Source organism: Lithobates pipiens, unplaced genomic scaffold (genome assembly GCF_037356315.1).
Source record: "Lithobates pipiens isolate NorthernLeopardFrog02 unplaced genomic scaffold, aLitPip1_a1.2 Scaffold_27, whole genome shotgun sequence".
NCBI lineage: Eukaryota > Metazoa > Chordata > Amphibia > Anura > Ranidae > Lithobates > Lithobates pipiens.
In genome coordinates, this window is record NW_027507788.1 from 3,116,950 (window position 1) to 3,132,220 (window position 15,271).

At 55.9% G+C, this 15,271-nt stretch overlaps 1 protein-coding gene across 1 annotated transcript; it reads left to right on the plus strand.

Annotated features, from left to right (window-relative positions):
- Positions 1-4,715: 4,715 nt before the first annotated feature.
- Positions 4,716-15,265, plus strand: LOC143933412 (aflatoxin B1 aldehyde reductase member 2-like). The gene is made up of 7 exons (XM_077456302.1): positions 4,716-5,022; positions 8,222-8,409; positions 9,695-9,799; positions 11,740-11,836; positions 13,301-13,400; positions 13,909-14,041; positions 14,121-15,265. The coding sequence occupies exons 1-7, from the start codon at positions 4,731-4,733 to the stop codon at positions 14,280-14,282; spliced, it is 1,077 nt and encodes a 358-aa protein (XP_077312428.1). The 5' UTR covers positions 4,716-4,730; the 3' UTR covers positions 14,283-15,265.
- The last annotated feature ends 6 nt before the right edge of the window (positions 15,266-15,271 follow it).

Sequence of the window (15,271 nt, forward strand, 5' to 3'; positions counted from 1 at the left end):
GACCACCACACCAGACCCAGTGTCACCAGACCAGTGCAGCCAGCCAGTGTCTCTCATCACCCCCACACCAGTCCCAGTGTCACCAGACCAGTGCAGCCAGTCAGTGTCCCTGACCACCATACCAGACCCATGTCACCAGACCAGTGCAGCCAGTCAGTGTCTCTCATCACCCCCACACCAGTCCCAGTGTCACCAGACCAGTGCAGCCAGTCAGTGTCCCTAATCACCGCCACACCAGACCCAGTGTCACCAGACCAGTGCAGTCACCAGACCAGTGCAGCCAGTCAGTGTCCCTGACAACCACACCAGACCCATGTCACCAGACCAGTGCAGCCAGTCAGTGTCTCTCATCACCCCCACACCAGTCCCAGTGTCACCAGACCAGTGCAGCCAGTCAGTGTCCCTAATCACCGCCACACCAGACCCAGTGTCACCAGACCAGTGCAGCCAGTCAGTGTCCCTGACCACCATACTAGACCCAGTGTTACCAGACCAGTGCAGTCAGTGTCCCTGACCACCGCCACACCAGTCCCAGTATCACCAGACCAGTGCAGCCAGCGTCCCTGACCACAGCTACACACCTGTCCCAGTGTCCCTGATCACCGCCACACCTGTCCCAGTGCAGCCAGCCAGTTTCCCTAATCACCACCACAACAGTCCCAGTGTCACCAGATCAGTGCAGCCAGCCAGTGTCCCTAATCACCGCCACACCAGACCAGTGCAGGAAGCCAGTGTCCCTGACCACCGCCACACCTGTCCCAGTGTCACCAGACCAGTGCAGCCAGCCAGTGTCCCTGACCACAGCTACACACCTGTCCCAGTGTCCCTGACCACCGCCACACCTGTCCCAGTGCAGCCAGCCAGTTTCCCTAATCACCACCACAACAGTCCCAGTGTCACCAGATCAGTGCAGCCAGCCAGTGTCCCTAATCACCGCCACACCAGACCAGTGCAGGAAGCCAGTGTCCCTGACCACAGCTACACACCAGTCCCAGTGTCACCAGCCAGTGTCCCTGACCACAGCTACACACCAGTCCCAGTGTCACCAGCCAGTGTCCCTGAACACCGCCACACCAATCCCAGTGTCCCTGAACACCGCCACACCAGTCCCAGTGTCACCAGCCCAGTGCAAGACTGGTAGATGGATACTCCTGTGCTATCACTGGAAGTGGGAAAAAAAGCAATGTACTGTATAGAATATATAGAACAACTGCAAACACTGATTGGTGAATCCGCGGCCAATGAGTGTATAATAAGGGATGCTGCGCTGTTGTTTAAACTGAAGTGTAACCAATGGGGGGGATTTACTAAAAGTGGTACACACAGAATCTGGTGCAGCTGTGCATGGCAGCCAATCAGCTTCTAACTTCAGCTTCTTCATATAAGCTTTGAGAATAAAACCCGGAAGCTGATTGGTTTCTTTGCAGAGCTGCACCGGAGTCTGTGTGCGCCACTTTTAGTACATCTCCCACAATGTGCCACAAAATAACCAACGCACTAAAAATGACAAGACAATAATAAAGGTGTACACAAGGTGGCAGTGTAAACCAAGCGTGCAAATAAACTTCACATAACAGATTCCTAATTAAACAGGTAACTTGTAGAACAAACCAGGTATTGTATAAAACAATGGTGGGTGATTAGTCAATCGTTGCTCATCATACACTGAACGGCGCTCCAGTCTTAACCACGCAAAATGATAAATATAAATGGGTGAGAGGGGGCGGAGAAAACAGGTGAGAGGGGGTGGAGATGACAGGTAAGAGGGGCGGAGATGACAGGTGAGAGGGGCGGAGATGAAGGTGAGGGGGCGGAGATGTACAGGTGAGGGGGCGGAGATGTACAGGTGAGAGAGTGGAGATGACAGGTGAGAGGGGCGGAGATGTACAGGTGAGAGGGTGGAGATGACAGGTAAGAGGGGCGGAGATGAAGGTGAGAGGGGTGGAGATGAAGGTGAGGGGGCGGAGATGTACAGGTGAGGGGGTGGAGATGAAGATGAGGGGGCGGAGATGAAGGTGAGAGGGGTGGAGATGAAGGTGAGAGGGGGCGGAGATGTACAGGTGAGGGGGTGGAGATGACAGGTGAGAGGGGCGGAGATGAAGGTGAGAGGGGTGGAGATGAAGGTGAGGGGGCAGAGATGTACAGGTGAGGGGGTGGAGATGAAGGTGAGGGGGGCGGAGATGACAGGTGAGAGGGGCAGAGGTGACAGGTGAGAGGGGCGGAGATGACAGGTGAGGGGGGTGGAGATGAAGGTGAGGGGGGCGGAGATGACAGGTGAGAGGGGCAGAGGTGAGAGGGGTGGAGATGACAGGTGAGGGGGGTGGAGATGAAGGTGAGAGGGGGCGGAGATGAAGGTTAGAGGGGCGGAGATGTACAGGTGAGAGGGGGCGGAGATGTACAGGTGAGGGGGTGGAGATGAAGGTGAGAGGGGCGGAGATGAAAGTGAGATGGGGCGGAGATGTACAGTGAGGGGGGCGGAGATGAAGGTGAGAGGGGGCGGAGATGTACAGGTGAGGGGGGCGGAGATGAAGGTGAGAGGGGGCGGAGATGAAGGTGAGAGGGGCGGAGATGTACAGGTGAGGGGGTGGAGATGAAGGTGAGGGGGGCGGAGATGAAGGTGAGAGGGGGTGGAGATGAAGGTGAGGGGGTGGAGATGTACAGGTGAGAGGGGGCGGAGATGTACAGGTGAGGGGGTGGAGATGAAGGTGAGGGGGGCGGAGATGACAGGTGAGAGGGGCGGAGATGACAGGTGAGGGGGGTGGAGATGAAGGTGAGAGGGGGCGGAGATGAAGGTGAGAGGGGGCGGAGATGAAGGTGAGAGGGGCGGAGATGTACAGGTTAGGGGGTGGAGATGACAGGTGAGGGGGGCGGAGATGACAGGTGAGGGGGGCGGAGATGACAGGTGAGAGGGGCGGAGATGACAGGTGAGGGGGGTGGAGATGAAGGTGAGAGGGGGTGGAGATGAAGGTGAGGGGGGCGGAGATGACAGGTGAGAGGGGGCGGAGATGTACAGGTGAGGGGGTGGAGATGAAGGTGAGGGGGGCGGAGATGACAGGTGAGAGGGGCGGAGATGACAGGTGAGGGGGGTGGAGATGAAGGTGAGAGGGGGCGGAGATGAAGGTGAGAGGGGGCGGAGATGAAGGTGAGAGGGGGCGGAGATGAAGGTGAGAGGGGCGGAGATGTACAGGTGAGGGGGTGGAGATGACAGGTGAGAGGGGACGGAGATGACAGGTGAGAGGGGACGGAGATGTACAGGTGAGGGGGTGGAGATGAAGGTGAGGGGGGCGGAGATGACAGGTGAGAGGGGCGGAGATGACAGGTGAGGGGGGTGGAGATGAAGGTGAGAGGGGGCGGAGATGAAGGTGAGAGGGGGCGGAGATGAAGGTGAGAGGGGGCGGAGATGAAGGTGAGAGGGGCGGAGATGTACAGGTGAGGGGGTGGAGATGACAGGTGAGAGGGGACGGAGATGACAGGTGAGAGGGGACGGAGATGTACAGGTGAGGGGGTGGAGATGAAGGTGAGGGGGGCGGAGATGACAGGTGAGAGGGGCGGAGATGACAGGTGAGGGGGGTGGAGATGAAGGTGAGAGGGGGTGGAGATGAAGGTGAGGGGGGCGGAGATGACAGGTGAGGGAGGTGGAGATGAAGGTGAGAGGGGCGGAGATGACAGGTGAGAGGGGTGGAGATGTACAGGTGAGGGGGCGGAGATGAAGGTGAGAGGGGCGGAGATGACAGGTGAGGGAGGTGGAGATGAAGGTGAGAGGGGAGGAGATGACAGGTGAGGGAGGTGGAGATGAAGGTGAGAGGGGCGGAGATGAAGGTGAGAGGGGCGGAGATGACAGATGAGAGGGGTGGAGATGTACAGGTGAGGGGGCGGAGATGAAGGTGAGAGGGGGCGGAGATGAAGGTGAGGGGGGTGGAGATGAAGGTGAGAGGGGGCGGAGATGAAGGTGAGGGGGGCGGAGATGAAGGTGAGAGGGGCGGAGATGAAGGTGAGAGGGGGCGGAGATGAAGGTGAGAGGGGGCGGAGATGAAGGTGAGAGGGGCGGAGATGTACAGGTGAGGGGGTGGAGATGAAGGTGAGAGGGGCGGAGATGAAGGTGAGAGGGGGCGGAGATGAAGGTGAGAGGGGGCGGAGATGAAGGTGAGAGGGGGCGGAGATGAAGGTGAGAGGGGGCGGAGATGAAGGTGAGAGGGGCGGAGATGTACAGGTGAGGGGGTGGAGATGAAGGTGAGAGGGGCGGAGATGAAGGTGAGAGGGGGCGGAGATGAAGGTGAGAGGGGCGGAGATGTACAGGTGAGGGGGTGGAGATGAAGGTGAGAGGGGGCGGAGATTAAGGTGAGAGGGGCGGAGATGTACAGGTGAGGGGGCGGAGATGAAGGTGAGAGGGGGCGGAGATGAAGGGGTCATATACAGAGTATTATGGGGTATTAATCCCCTCCCCCAGGGACAGTCATACATGGGGGGGTAAATACTATACACATATATAATACCCTGTTGCCCCCATATTTGGTGGGGGTGTTAATAATAGTTTGTTGCCCTTTAAAAACTCCTCTGCCCCTCCCCCTGGGACTTGTAGTCACGCCCCCCCTCATTTGTGATCGGTGTGTGGCCAGGGGGCGGGGCAGTCTCTGGACCGCCTCTTTCCCTCCCGGCGTATGGCTCAGGGACAAGGGGCGGGGTCAGCGATAGGTAGGCGGGGCTAGTATAAACATATAAGGGGTCGGCGCATGCGCGCTCCCGCCATGCTGTCACTGTCCCGGCGGCTCCTGTCCTCTTCTCCTCTCCGGTGTCAGTACCGGACCGTCATGTCTCGTTCTCCGCCCACCGCCCCGCCCCCCCCGGGGCTCCCGCGCACCGTGCTGGGCACGATGGAGTTCGGGCGGAGGATGGACGCGGAGCAGAGCGGGGACGCGGTGCGCGAGTTCCTGAGGCGCGGGCACGACGAGCTGGACACCGCTCACATGTACGCGGATGGAGAGACCGAGAGAGTGCTGGGGGGGCTGGGCCTGAGCGCCGGAGGTAAGAGGGGCGGGGATAAGCCTGGCCAACCAGAGGACGAGGGGGCGGGGTTACTGGAGGGGCGGAGAGCAGGAGGCTTGCTGTTGCCTATAGCAACCTATAAGATGGCTTTTCAGCACAGTCTGGTTGCCGGGGGCAACAGAGACCCCTCCCCCTCATACATTCTACCCAGAATCAGGAAAAGTTCAGTGTGCGTCCAGAATGAGAGGTCCCAGCCCCCGGTGCGTCCAGAATGAGAGGTCCCAGCCCCCGGTGCGTCCAGACTGAGAGGTCCCAGCCCCCGGTGCGTCCAGAATGAGAGGTCCCAGCCCCCGGTGCGTCCAGAATGAGAGGTCCCAGCCCCCGGTGCGTCCAGAATGAGAGGTCCCAGCCCCCGGTGCGTCCAGAATGAGAGGTCCCAGCCCCCGGTGCGTCCAGAATGAGAGGTCCCAGCCCCCGGTGCGTCCAGAATGAGAGGTCCGAGACCCCGGTGCGTCCAGACTGAGAGGTCCCAGCCCCCGGTGCGTCCAGAATGAGAGGTCCCAGCCCCCGGTGCGTCCAGACTGAGAGGTCCCAGCCCCCGGTGCGTCCAGACTGAGAGGTCCCAGCCCCCGGTGCGTCCAGACTGAGAGGTCCCAGCCCCCGGTGCGTCCAGACTGAGAGGTCCCAGCCCCCGGTGCATCCAGAATGAGAGGTCCCAGCCCCCGGTGCGTCCAGAATGAGAGGTCCCAGCCCCCGGTGCGTCCAGAATGAGAGGTCCGAGACCCCGGTGCGTCCAGACTGAGAGGTCCGAGACCCCGGTGCGTCCAGACTGAGAGGTCCCAGCCCCCGGTGCGTCCAGACTGAGAGGTCCCAGCCCCCGGTGCGTCCAGAATGAGAGGTCCCAGCCCCCGGTGCGTCCAGAATGAGAGGTCCCAGCCCCCGGTGCGTCCAGAATGAGAGGTCCGAGACCCCGGTGCGTCCAGACTGAGAGGTCCCAGCCCCCGGTGCGTCCAGAATGAGAGGTCCCAGCCCCCGGTGCGTCCAGACTGAGAGGTCCCAGCCCCCGGTGCGTCCAGACTGAGAGGTCCCAGCCCCCGGTGCGTCCAGACTGAGAGGTCCCAGCCCCCGGTGCGTCCAGACTGAGAGGTCCCAGCCCCCGGTGCGTCCAGACTGAGAGGTCCCAGCCCCCGGTGCGTCCAGACTGAGAGGTCCCAGCCCCCGGTGCGTCCAGAATGAGAGGTCCCAGCCCCCGGTGCGTCCAGAATGAGAGGTCCGAGACCCCGGTGCGTCCAGACTGAGAGGTCCCAGCCCCCGGTGCGTCCAGACTGAGAGGTCCCAGCCCCCGGTGCGTCCAGACTGAGAGGTCCCAGCCCCCGGTGCGTCCAGACTGAGAGGTCCCAGCCCCCGGTGCGTCCAGACTGAGAGGTCCCAGCCCCCGGTGCGTCCAGACTGAGAGGTCCCAGCCCCCGGTGCGTCCAGACTGAGAGGTCCCAGCCCCCGGTGCGTCCAGACTGAGAGGTCCCAGCCCCCGGTGCGTCCAGACTGAGAGGTCCCAGCCCCCGGTGCGTCCAGACTGAGGAGTCCCAGCCCCCGGTGCGTCCAGACTGAGGGGTCCCAGCCCCCGGTGCGTCCAGACTGAGGGGTCCCAGCCCCCGGTGCGTCCAGACTGAGGGGTCCCAGCCCCCGGTGCGTCCAGACTGAGGGGTCCCAGCCCCCGGTGCGTCCAGAATGAGAGGTCCCAGCCCCCGGTGCGTCCAGAATGAGAGGTCCCAGCCCCCGGTGCGTCCAGAATGAGAGGTCCCAGCCCCCGGTGCGTCCAGAATGAGAGGTCCCAGCCCCCGGTGCGTCCAGAATGAGAGGTCCCAGCCCCCGGTGCGTCCAGAATGAGAGGTCCCAGCCCCCGGTGCGTCCAGAATGAGAGGTCCCAGCCCCCGGTGCGTCCAGAATGAGAGGTCCCAGCCCCCGGTGCGTCCAGAATGAGAGGTCCCAGCCCCCGGTGCGTCCAGAATGAGAGGTCCCAGCCCCCGGTGCGTCCAGACTGAGAGGTCCCAGCCCCCGGTGCGTCCAGACTGAGGGGTCCCAGCCCCCGGTGCGTCCAGACTGAGGGGTCCCAGCCCCCGGTGCGTCCAGACTGAGGGGTCCCAGCCCCCGGTGCGTCCAGACTGAGGGGTCCCAGCCCCCGGTGCGTCCAGAATGAGAAGTCATGTGATCTTAAGTTTTTTCTGAGCCAATAAGTTTTTTGGTGTATCCAGAATAAGCCAGGAATGGTGTATAGACTCGGCTGTAGTTTCCTGGAGGCAGATCTTATTCTTACATCTGTGTATCCAGAATAATCTGGTGAGCGGGTCACATGATCAAGCAATGGATTGGTGTATCCAGAATCGGTGTGGTGTCAGGAATGGATGTCCCCTCCCCCTCTGTACGGCTCGGTGTACTTTGTCCCGTCATTCACACTGAGATTTGGATGATGATTATCCGAGTTTTGTAAATGATTTGCCCCTCCCCCGGGACACACAGACAACACTCTTCAATCCAGAAATGTCCGGGTCTGGGAGGAGTTTTATTACTATGACCTCATTGGAGGGAATATCACTCACTTCCTGCTGAAGTGAAATGGGGGTAGGGGTTATCGCAGGACAGGAAGGCGGAGCCAGCAATAAAACCTTGACGGAGGTTCTCACCCCCTCCCCCACTCTGCTACAAAGGTGGCTTGGTCTGTGTCCCCGCTGGAGAGATTTCCCTTTATTTCCTGTCCTAACAGGAAGTGGGGGAGGGGGGGTCTCTTCCATCAGGGACACTGGCTGTGTGATAACAGTACAAAGTGGCTTATACTGTAATTGATTTTATTAGGGGGGGGGGGGGGGGGGGCGGCAAATGTGGGGCATCAGAGGGGCGGCAAATGTGGGACAGCAAAGGGGCGCTAATCTGGGGCATCACGGGGGCGACAAATCTGGGACAGCAGATCTGGGGCATCAGAGGGGCGGCAAATCTGGGGCAGCAATAGGGGCGCTAATCTGGGGCATCAGAGGGGTGGCAAATCTGGGGCAGCAAAGGGGCGCTAATCTGGGGCGGCAGATCTGGGGCATCAGGGGGGCAGAAAATCTGGGGCAGCAAGGGGGCGCTAATCTGGGGCAGCAGATCTGGGGCATCAGAGGGGCGGCAGATCTGGGGCATCAGAGGGGCGGTGATATGAACATCACACAGGAACTCTAACACCGATCTTCCATCTCTCTGGCAGTGAAATTGGCTACAAAGGCCAACCCCTGGGAGGGGAAGTCGCTCAGAGCGCAGAGCGTGCGCCAGCAGCTGGAGACCTCCCTCCAGAGACTGCGGACCCCCAGCGTCCACCTCTTCTACCTGCACGCCCCGGACCACCAGACCCCGGTGGAGGAGACCCTGGCGGCCTGCCAGCAGCTGTACCAGGAGGTGAGAGGCATCATGGGTAACCACTACCCGGGTCTGACATGTTTGGTATCCATTTACTCGCTGATTATGATCTGTGATTGGCTGAATATTCATTTGTGTTTCCGAGCAATTGAACAATTTGTACCTAATAAAGTGGGTGGGGCTTGTATATTGTACATTCACCAGTCCCTGCCCCTGAGGAGCTTACAATCTAATGCCTCCAACTCACACACATACTGGAGCCAATTGTCCTCCCAGCATGTGTTTGGAGTGTTGGAGGAAACCGAGGTAAGCGGAGGAAACCCGCACAGGGAGAACATGCACACTCCATGCAGGTAGTGCCGTGGTTGGGATGCAAATGGACAACTCCAGTGCTGCCGGGCGGAAATGCCGACCGCTCTGCCCTTGTGCTGCCCGGATTATTCTTCATTTCCCAGAAGAGTGCGGCTTTCCTGCGTCTCTCCCCCCCCCCGCCCGCCATTCACAGTGTCAGCAGAGCTCAGACCGCGCGTCCCCGGAGATTTCTTCACCCGGACTTTGTACTCCACCACCGCCCATCCACAACAAAAGATTGTTCACAGAATAATAAATCACATCTTATCTTCCACACATCAAAGCCCCGATCTTCCAGCTTTCCAAGTCTCTACATTCCGACCGGTCACCATATACAGGGCCAGAGAAGCTCCACCTTATATCATTGCAGAGCCGCCCTCCAGCTCCAGACACCGACTGTGACCAGGCTGAGATGTCATCAGTCTGCTGCAGGCAAGGGAAAGCATTTCCTCAGTCTCCCCTCCCCCAGTGATCAGACTGTACATTGTAACTTTGTAGAAGGAGGAGGAGTCATTTCCTCAGTCTCCCCTCCCCCAGTGATCAGACTGTACATTGTAACTTTGTAGAAGGAGGAGGAGTCATTTCCCCAGTTTCCCCCTCCCCCAGTGATCAGACTGTACATTGTAACTTTGTAGAAGGAGGAGGGGCCATTTCCTCAGTCTCCTCCCCCAGTGATCAGACTGTACATTGTAACTTTGTAGAAGGAGGAGGAGTCATTTCCCCAGTTTCCCCTCCCCCAGTGATCAGACTGTACATTGTAACTTTGTAGAAGGAGGAGGAGTCATTTCCCCTCCCCCAGTGATCAGACTGTACATTGTAACTTTGTAGAAGGAGGAGGGGCCATTTCCTCAGTCTCCTCCCCCAGTGATCAGACTGTACATTGTAACTTTGTAGAAGGAGGAGGAGTCATTTCCTCAGTCTCCTCCCCCAGTGATCAGACTGTACATTGTAATGTTTGTTTTTTATCTTCCAGGGCAAGTTCAAAGAGCTGGGCCTTTCCAATTACGCTTCCTGGGAGGTGATGGAAGTGTACTGCATCTGTAAGAAGAATAACTGGGTGCTGCCAACCGTGTACCAGGTACCCTTGCCTGTCCATTCTGTCCGCCCGCCGCTGGGCTATGCTGGTCCATGATGGGACTATGAGGGCTTTTCCTGGGGAAAGCTGTCCACGTTCCGTGTCATTCAGTCCTGCAGATGGGGAATCTACCACGTCACTCCAAAGACAAAGGAGTGATGGGTCATCTGTGAATGACATCACATGTGGGCGGGTCTCCACAATACTTGGGTGTCCTATTGGTTGGGTGAGGAGGTCTTCTTCTCTATGGTCTAGATCAGCCTCACCCACCTCCAATCACCAGGTGGAATTGAGAGGACTGAATCTTCGCCTACTTAAAAAAGGGACACCGGGCATTCCATACCCACCTACGTCCCTCCGAAGGTCACAGAGGAGGAGCAAGAGGGCCCATAAAGCCCCGGGTTGACAGGCCGGGTCTACATGGTGAAGGGCGACCCAACAAAGGGTCTCTCTTCTCAGAGATCCTCTGACTTATGATTGATGGGATGTTCTAGATCCGCATCCCTCATCCCTTTAGACAAATGTTCAGGTCTCGGGGAACCCCTGCTAAAAATAACTACAGCTCATAGTGCATTAGCCACACTACATGGGTGGTCATGGGGAGAAGGGCAGGGCCAGTACTAGGAGAGGGGGGGGGGAGGGCATTTGGAAGGGCACCTGCCCCTGGGCGCTGTTTGATGGGGGGGTTGCTGTTGCTGCCGCACGTCCCGCTCCTTCTTGACAGGAGTGGCTGCAGTGTCACCCTTGTCAGAAGGAGCAGTGGCAAATGGCTGCTGCTGGAGGGAGGATTCGGCTTTCTCCTCCCACCTGCCTGCATGAGGTGGAAAAGATCCGGCGCTCAGGCAGGCAGCTGCCCTCAGGCAGGCAGGCAGCTGCCCTCAGTCTCTGGCAGGCAGCTGCCCTCAGTCTCTGGCAGGCAGCTGCCCTCAGTCTCTGGCAGGCAGCTGCCCTCAGTCTCTGGCAGGCAGCTGCCCTCAGTCTCTGGCAGGCAGCTGCCCTCAGTCTCTGGCAGGCAGCTGCCCTCAGTCTCTGGCAGGCAGCTGCCCTCAGTCTCTGGCAGGCAGCTGCCCTCAGTCTCTGGCAGGCAGCTGCCCTCAGTCTCTGGCAGGCAGCTGCCCTCAGTCTCAGGCAGGCAGCTGCCTTCCGTCTCAGTGCTGCACTGCTGGAGAAGGAGGCTGGAACGTGTCCTTCCACTTTCCCCATAATGTGACCTGCCATGTGATGAGCAGAGAGAAAGAGATGCCAATCTCCCAGTACAAGGGGGGGGGGGTGCAACAATTCGGGGACATGGGGACACCTCTTGTAAGGGGGGCTCTATTGGGGGCACCTGATGTAAAGGAGGACTCTACTGGGGACTCCACCTGACTGGGGGGGGGGGGGGGCAATTTGCCATCTTCACTTCCTTGCACTGGTAGTAAACAGAATAAACAGTGTGTTGCCAGAACATGGTGGGCACCATCAGGCAGGAGATCAATTCATCAAAGCTTAAGGAACCCCTGGTAACTTCTGAAGGAGCCCCGGTTGAGAATTGGCTGTTCTAGGTGATTGTAGTGTGTGTTTATCGGTAAGTCACATTAAATATATAGTAGATAAAAGCAAGGAGATGAGGTCCATGTACCTGGTCACTGATGTCCATCTGATCTGGACCTCAGGGGGGCTCTTTACTTCAACCATGGTTGATTTGTGCTATCTTGGGTACATCATCCATTCACTGGACTCCAGGGGAGGAGGAGAACTTCTTACACCATCCTTGGTTGATTTCTGCTATCTTGGGTCCATCTTCCATTTACTGGACCTCTGGGTGGGGGGGGGGGGGGGGGGGCTTCTTAGACCATCCATGGTTGATTTCTGCTTTCTTAGGTCTCTCATCTCTTCATTGACATCTATATGTAGACATCTGAGTCATGTGAACACTGTAATCCTGACAATTGCTCCCTCCTTAGGGTATGTACAACGCCACCACGCGCCAAGTAGAGACGGAGCTGCTCCCATGCTTGCGCCAGCTCGGAATCCGGTTCTACGCCTACAACCCGCTGGCAGGTGAGACTGTGCGCACTTGATAGTCTATCATGGCAACGACTGCTCTACAATGTAATAAATATTATGGGGGAATTTCAGGTCCAAGGAGTTTTAAGAGCAGTTTCGGTCTCCAAAGTTAAACTTTCACCTGCCTTCACCCAGAGTTTTAGTTGAAGACCCTAAATGTATTCAGGAATCGTATTGGCCTAAACTTTATATCCAAAAAATGGTGTACCCCTGACCATCACACCTATATTACTGGACACCTCATTCTCAATCCATTGTCATTTATATGAAATTGATGCTCCCTACGACCATTAATATGGAGTTGTCTCCTTTTGTGGCTACAACATCATGCACTCTTCTAGGAAGTTTTCAACAAGATTTTGGAGGGTATCTGTGTGATTTTTGTGCCCATGTGTGAGGTCAGGTACTGATTTCTGATGGTAGAGTCTTTGGTAGGGTAGAGGTCAGGGCTCTGTGCAGGACACTGGAGTTCCACAACCCATCCCACCTATGTGAGTTTTTTGAACATCCATTCCAAAACGATGGCCATTACTACTGATGTTGGATGAAAAGATGGGACCTCATGTTCGGCACCAAAACAAAAAGACCTGGCCTGCAGTCAATGTTCCAATTTCTCACAAAGGTGTTCAGTAGGGTTGAGGTTGGGGCTTTGTGCAGGATGCTGGAGTTCCTCCACCCATTACACCAATATAAGCTTGTTGGATATCCATTCCAAAACTATGGCCATTATGGAGTTGCTACCTCTCAACCCCCAAGTCCATTAATCTGGTGTTGCCCCCCTTCTTTGTGGTTATCACATCCTCCACTCTGTGAGGTCAGGTGCTGATGCTGGATGAGCAGACCGGGCTTCATGTTCGGCACCAAAAAAATTTGGCTTGCAGTTAATGTTCCAGTTCATGCCAGAGGTGTTGAGTAGGGTTGAGGTCAGAGCTCTGTACAGGACACTAGAGTTCCTCCACACCAAACTGGTCTCGCCATGTCTTTATGGAGCTGGCCCAAACTGGTCTCGCCATGTCTTTATGGAGCGGGCCCAAACTGGTCTCGCCATGTCTTTATGGAGCGGGCCCAAACTGGTCTCGCCATGTCTTTATGGAGCGGGCCCAAACTGGTCTCGCCATGTCTTTATGGAGCTGGTTAACCTGCTCAGTCATAGTGGAGCAGGAAATGGTCTTCACCAAATTGTTACCACAAGGTTGGAAGAGCACAATTGTCTCCAATGTGTTTGTATGATGGAATATAACAATGATCTTTTACTAGAAACCCCTAAACATCATCATTGGGGAGAGATGTTCATATATGTATGGCTGTATAATATATGTCAGTTTATATTCATTCACTAGAAATATTGCTCTATCTAGTATTATACTTACAGAATTGTAGATAAAAGGTCCTAGGACTGGGTGGTATTACTGAGGCAGATTATGAAATGTACTCTTGTTTTTGTCTTCTGCCACCAAGGGGGGCTTCTAACCGGGAAGTACCAGTATGAAGACCAGGACAAGACGCAGGAAGCTTCCAGATTTTTCGGGAACAGCTGGGCAGAAACCTACCGGAATAGGTGACTCTCCTGCCTGACCTGGCTTGCACCTTTCATTTCATTGGATGTGGGAGTTATGTAAGGCAGCCCACTGCTTGAAGCAGGATTGGGGACTCTGGAGGAGCCACGATCTGCCTGCATTGCATAGCAGGACAGAAAGACCCAGTGATGACATCATTGCGTCTAAAATAAAATGCATAGAACAGATTTTATTTAAAAAAAAAAAATGTCATTAGCATGTTGATAAGGGGGAAGGATTAGGAGGGCAGACTACACTTCATCTTTAACTCCAATGTAAGTTGTATATAAATAACTTTGAGGAGTCAATGTGTTGCTTAGCTTATTGCCCCATGTTATGTTGGTGGTGTAAAGCGCAGAGGGGTGATTAATGGAGGGGCGGGAGGAGCCGAGGGGTGATTGATGGGCGGGAGGAGCCAAGGGGGTGATTGATGTAGGAGCCAAGTGATGATAGATTGAGGGGTGGTAGGAGTAGAAGTGATTATTAATGGTGTGTGTGTGTCTGTGGCAGGTATTGGAAGAAGCATCACTTCGAAGCCATCGATTTGGTACGCCGATCTCTAGAGGAGATGTACAGCGCGGATGTCAGACCGAGTCTGACCGCAGCCGCACTACGTTGGATGTACCACCACTCCAAACTGCAGGTTAGTTCATTAAAGAGACCCTGTCCTCAACACTTGCACTGTGCCTTGGCCCTCTGACGTGAGTCTCTTGTCCCCTCAGGGAAGTCGGGGTGATGCAGTGATCTTGGGGATGTCCAGCACGGAGCAGCTGTTGAACAACTTGGCCGGAGTGGAGGGAGGCCCTCTGCTGTCCCCGGTGGTCGCTGCATTCAACAACGCCTGGAACCTGGTCGCCCACGACTGCCCCAACTACTTCCGCTAGATGGAAAACTCTTGACTTTCACAGTGATTATTTACTTAATTCCGGCTGTGCCTCAGATTAAAGCAGAACTCCAGACAAAACAATAATAATGTTTAGCCATGCTCCAGATCCACACTGAAGGGGGAGGGGGTGATTTCAGTGTCAGGAGCAGGTAAAAGTGCGCCCCTTCCCGTGGGCTGTGCACTACTTCAGCAGCAAAGATTGCAGGTTCTTCCCTTTTTAGTGCCCCCCGCTGTCATAGACACATCAAAGATGGCTGCTGTATCTACATACCCCACAGTGACCGTGCTGCTCAACACCCATGTCACTCTTATTATAATGGTATGATAAAATGAGCAACAACTCAGTGCTGCTCTCCTGCTCCTAGTGCCTGAAGCATGTTAGATATCAGCCCTATTCAAAGCAGCGGATTGACTATACAGACACTCCCTCTAAAAGCCTGATTTTTATTTTATTTTTGTCTGTGCTGGGTGACTGTAGCACAGACCCACAACTGGACCAAGTGTGGCTCTTTAGATATATGGCTGAAGTTCTGCACCAGGAAAGACAGTAAGGTGATGAAGGTATAACAAGGCATTTCACCCACAATGCAGGTTTAGTAATTGGACAATGTTTCTCAACCTTAGTCCTCGAGGAACCCCAACAGATCATGTTTTCAGGATTTTCCTCAGATGAAACAACTGTGGTAATTACTAAAGGCAGTGACACTGATCAAATCACCAGTGCAAAATAATGGGAAGCCTGAAAACATGACCTGTTGGACTGGAATTGAGAAACACTGTCATAGGGGGATAAACCTTGCCTGGTGTTACTAAAGATTATTGCAGCATTAGGGGAAGAAAGAAAAAAACAGAGGGTAGCGTGTCGTTTTGAGTATTCGGCGTGGAAGCCGATCCCCGCCCAGCCAGTTGCTGCTTGTTGGTTGCAAGGAGCCGTGTTCTGTTGAAGTTCTGGTTGACGCACGGCCCTCATGATGTATGAAACCGATC